The following is a 5,000-nucleotide window of genomic DNA, read 5'->3' as shown; positions in this document are numbered from 1 at the left end:
CCTCTACATCCCTGGGGAAGAAGCCCGCCAAGCCACTGAGCTGTCCCAGGAAAAGACCCCTCAGCCCTGCACTGACGCCGGCCCCGCCCGCAACCAGAGCTTCTCCACCTTTGGCAAGGACGTGTGCAGCGAGGACGTCGATGGGGAGGAGGAGGGACAGGACAGGAGGGGCGAGGCCGGGGATGAAGACTTGTGTGGGACGTCGCTGCTGTCTGAGATGAGCAGCGTTTTCCAGCGGTTACTCCCTCAGGGTCTGGATTCGTACATCCAGGTCAACGAGACCCAGAAGGCGACCGGTCTTAGTGGAGTGGGGGTTCCTATGACCGGATCTTTAGACCGCAGGAGAGGCCACCTCCCTGGAAAATCTAACCCCTCGGTCCACCAGCAGGGCGTCGCAGCCTGGGCCGCCAACACCCACTTCCAGAATCCGGGGAGCAGTATCGGCCCATCAGGACACCACCAGGGGGGCAGCTACCACACCCTGAAACCCAGCACCAAGCTGGGCTCCCAGGCGCCAAAAAGCAGCCCCCAGAACAGCAGCCACGCCCCTAAACCCCACAGCAGCCCTCTGCTCACGGCCCTGGTCAGCCCCACTCTGGTGCAGCCCGCCCCGGTTCCGGTGCAGGTGTCGGTGCCGCTCCCCGGGCCCTCTTCCAAGTGGCTGCCAGCCATGGAGGAGATCCCAGAGAACTATGAGGAGGATGATTTTGACTCGGTGCTCAGCCACCTTCACGGCAAACGCAGCGACAGCCGACACGAGCTGGTGGACGCCAGCGAGCTGGTGGCCGAGATCAACAAACTGTTACAGGACGTCCGGCAGAGCTAGACGTCCTGCTTCCTTATTTATTATTCATCGCTCACTGACTGCGAGCGGCAAAAAGAAACGTGAAGTATGAACCGAGAAAAAAAAAGACGTGCAAGTGTCGTTAAAGTTGCATTTCTAATGTAATAACTGTGTTTTGTGAATGCTAAATATCCAAAAATGTTTGTTATTGCTGGTTTGGTACACAATGTACACTATGTGACTGTATTTATCTTTGTATTTTAAAAATACATTTGTATTCTTATATTTATAAAAAAAGTGTAAATACATTAATCAGAAGTCTATTTTTATATTTATGATGCATGTTGAGTACAAACACGTGGAATCAAACTTTGACATGCGATCGACATTCTTACTATTTAAACCGTCTTTTGTATCGTGCTTCTTTCTGATTCGTCACAATGATGATATGTAAACGTCTCTATATTCTTGACTTAATGGACACTCGTCTTTGTGGATTCTTGTGGAGCGAGGAAGGCACACAATAAAAATAATATACTCATACCTTTGTGTCTTTAATGAGAGACCACCGGTGGAGCCCCAGCACCATCACCAACCAGCACCAGTTCACTTATAGGCCAGACCCCTCACTAGTCTGACCCCTCACCAGTCTGACCCCCTCACCAGTCTGACCCCTTCACCAGTCTGACCCCCTCACCAGTCTGACCCCCTCACCAGTCTGACCCCTTCACCAGTCTGACCCCCTCACCAGTCTGACCCCCTCACCAGTCTGACCCCTTCACCAGTCTGACCCCCTCACCAGTCTGAACCCCTCACCAGTCTGACCCCTCACCAGTCTGACCCCTCACCAGTCTGACCCCCTCACCAGTCTGACTCCCTCACCAGTCTGACCCCCTCACCAGTCGAAGTCCCTCACCAGTCTGACCCCCTCACCAGTTTGACCCCTCACCAGTCTGACCCCTCACCGGTCTAAACGCCTCACCAGTCTGACCCATCACCAGTCTGACCCCCTCACCAGTCTGACCCCTTCACCAGTCTGACCCCCTCACCAGTCTGACCCCCTCACCAGTCTGACCCCCTCACCAGTCTGACCCCTTCACCAGTCTGACCCCCTCACCAGTCTGAACCCCTCACCAGTCTGACCCCTCACCAGTCTGACCCCTCACCAGTCTGACCCCCTCACCAGTCTGACTCCCTCACCAGTCTGACCCCCTCACCAGTCGAAGTCCCTCACCAGTCTGACCCCCTCACCAGTTTGACCCCTCACCAGTCTGACCCCTCACCGGTCTAAACGCCTCACCAGTCTGACCCATCACCAGTCTAAATCCCTCACCAGTTTGACCCCTCACCAGTCTGCCCCCTCACCAGTCTAAACGCCTCACCAGTCTGACCCATCACCAGTCTAAATCCCTCACCAGTTTGACCCCTCACCAGTCTGCCCCCTCACCAGTCTAAACGCCTCACCAGTCTGACCCATCACCAGTCTAAATCCCTCACCAGTTTGACCCATCACCAGTCTAAATCCCTCACCAGTTTGACCCCGCTCTAAGTCTAAGCGTCGTGAGGTGAGGTTCAGCGTTTGTCGTCTCTTCGTCTGTCACAAGAACGTTTTTCTGCAGAAAGTATAAACAGAGACCCACAGAGACCCTCATAGACCCACAGAGACCTAAGAGACCCTCATAGACCCACAGAGACCTAAGAGACCCTCATAGACCCACAGAGACCCTCATAGACCCCCAGAGACCCTCATAGACCCCCAGAGACCCTCATAGACCCCCAGAGACCCTCATAGACCCACAGAGACCCTCAGGAACCCACATAGACCCTTATAGACCCACAGAGACCCTCAGGAACCCACATAGACCCACAGAGACCCTCAGAAACCCACAGAGACCCTCAGAGTGGCTCTGCACCGTGTCCGTCGTCATCCAGCCTCTTGATTTGTCTGAACACAAAGGATCAGAGGAGGTACGCTGCTGCTGAAGCTGCTGGGGGGCCGCTGAGGGCTCTGATAGAGATCCCCCTCCCTTAGCCAGAGTAGCAGTGACACCTAGAGGTTCACTGAGTGCACTGCAACCCAGTGAGTCCAGCAGCCAGTCCTCACCACATCACTGCTGCAGCACAGATAAACAGAGCCCCCTGCAGGACGAACCAACACACTGCAGCCGGATGGAGGCTGCAGCACAACACAGGCTCAATCTCAAGTCCCTTATTTGCACCGAGTGTCCTCCGAGTTGTCCCCTCCACTTCCGGAGGAAGCCGAGGAGAGAGGACCGAGGAAATCAGCTTTAAGACACATGAGACGTCGTTTCCTCGACAGCGTCACATGATGCCACATCAGCTGATCACGTTCAGCTGTCAATTCTTCAGCTGACACACACACACAATTATTTCTAATCAAACACACACACACATTGTATTATTTCTAATGAAACACACACACACACACACACACACACTGTATTATTTCTAATCAAACACACACACACACACACACACACACACACTGTATTATTTCTAATCAAACACACACACACACACACTGTATTATTTCTAATCAAACACACACACTGTATTATTCTAATCAAACACACACACACACACACACACTGTATTATTTCTAATCAAACACACACACTGTATTATTTCTAATCAAACACACACACACACACACACTGTATTATTTCTAATCAAACACACACACACACACTGTATTATTTCTAATCAAACACACACACACACACACTGTATTATTTCTAATCAAACACACACACACACACACACACTGTATTATTTCTAATCAAAGCACACACACACACACTGTATTATTTCTAATCAAACACACACACACACTGTATTATTTCTAATCAAACACACACACACATTGTATTATTTCTAATCAAACACACACACACTGTATTATTTCTAATCAAACACACACACACACACTGTATTATTTCTAATCAAACACACACACACACACACACTGTATTATTTCTAATCAAACACACACACACACACATTGTATTATTTCTAATCAAACACACACACACACACACACACACACACTGTATTATTTCTAATCAAAGGTTGGTGACTGGTGGGCGGGACTAAGAAGCAAGTGGAGGAGACAACATGGAGGACAAGACGCACATAAGGGAAGCAGCCACAGTCCACTTTTTAAAGGAGTTTACCTCGTGATCACCTACAGCAGGGGTGTCCAAAGTGCGGCCCGGGGGCCATTTGTGGCCCTTGAGTGGATTTTTTGTGGCCCTTGACTTCAAATCGAAGAATCAGAAGATTTTGGCCCCAGGCCTCATCAGATGACATATTTCGTTCTTTTTTTTTATTTTTCATGTTAGCGAGGGAGACCTATAAAAGCCTGACTATTCTTTACAAAAAATTAGAACACAACAGTTTCCCACTGCAGTTAGTTATTGTGTGTTTACATTATTTTTTGAAGAGGTCAAAATACAAAAAGTTCCCTCCAATATTTAAAAAAAAAACAAAAAAACCCTGTGGCCCGTGAGCCATTCTAACGCCACAATTTGGGCCCGCAAGAAAAAAAGTTTGGACACCACTGGTCTACAGGTTTAAAGAAGTCCCAGGATCTGAGACACGGGGGGAGTTTTAAAGGCAGCGACCTGTTTGTCACTCTGAAAGAAAGAAAGCGTAAAACCCTGTGACTTTGAACACGCCAACAACACGCTCGTTTACGCGTTAAAGTCAGGTGTTGGTCTTCCATACACACGTGCTCAGACGGGATCCTGCAGGTTTGCACTGATGGAGAGCGGTCACAGGGATGCACACAAGGAACTCTCCTGAGCTGTTGGGTGTTTGGTGCCTTGCTCAGAGGCCCGTCAGCAGAATTGACATGGCACCTCTCCTGCTACCAGACCAAACTGCTCTTCTGGTCCGCATGAACTATTGAGCCCGTTCTCTACCTAAGGCTCTGCAGACTGAGTACCCCTAAAGCTCCATGTCATGTGGTCGACTTTTAGCTGTTGTCATGGAGACGATGAAAGAATACATGTTTGATTTTAAAAGTGGATTCTCTCACACACACACACGGCAGCTATTGTTTAGGTGATGTCCATTATCTAACCAGTGCCAGCCCTATGTTCATTGTGTGTGTGTGTGTGTGTACTCCAGTGTGTGTGTGTGTTCTCTGCCTCTTCTGTTTTTTAATTCAATTCTTGTATCTTCTATTCTTTTT

General features: G+C 49.6%; 1 protein-coding gene across 3 annotated transcripts in view; it reads left to right on the top strand.

Annotated features, from left to right (window-relative positions):
* The window catches only part of pcdh18b (protocadherin 18b), a 10,188-nt gene extending 8,861 nt beyond the window's left edge, over positions 1 to 1,327 (top strand). For all 3 annotated transcript variants that reach the window (XM_079351709.1, XM_079351710.1, XM_079351708.1), the window contains exon 4: positions 1 to 1,327. This exon is cut by the window's left edge and continues 106 nt beyond it. In XM_079351709.1, coding sequence (XP_079207835.1) covers positions 1 to 826 — 826 coding nt within the window. In that variant the 3' untranslated portion in view covers positions 827 to 1,327.
* Positions 1,328 to 5,000: the final 3,673 nt, after the last annotated feature.

The sequence above is a fragment of the Symphodus melops genome (genome assembly GCF_947650265.1).
Source record: "Symphodus melops genome assembly, chromosome: 9".
Taxonomy (NCBI): Eukaryota; Metazoa; Chordata; class Actinopteri; order Labriformes; family Labridae; genus Symphodus; species Symphodus melops.
Note: the sequence above shows the minus strand (reverse complement) of the source record. Positions and strands in the feature narration are given on the sequence as shown.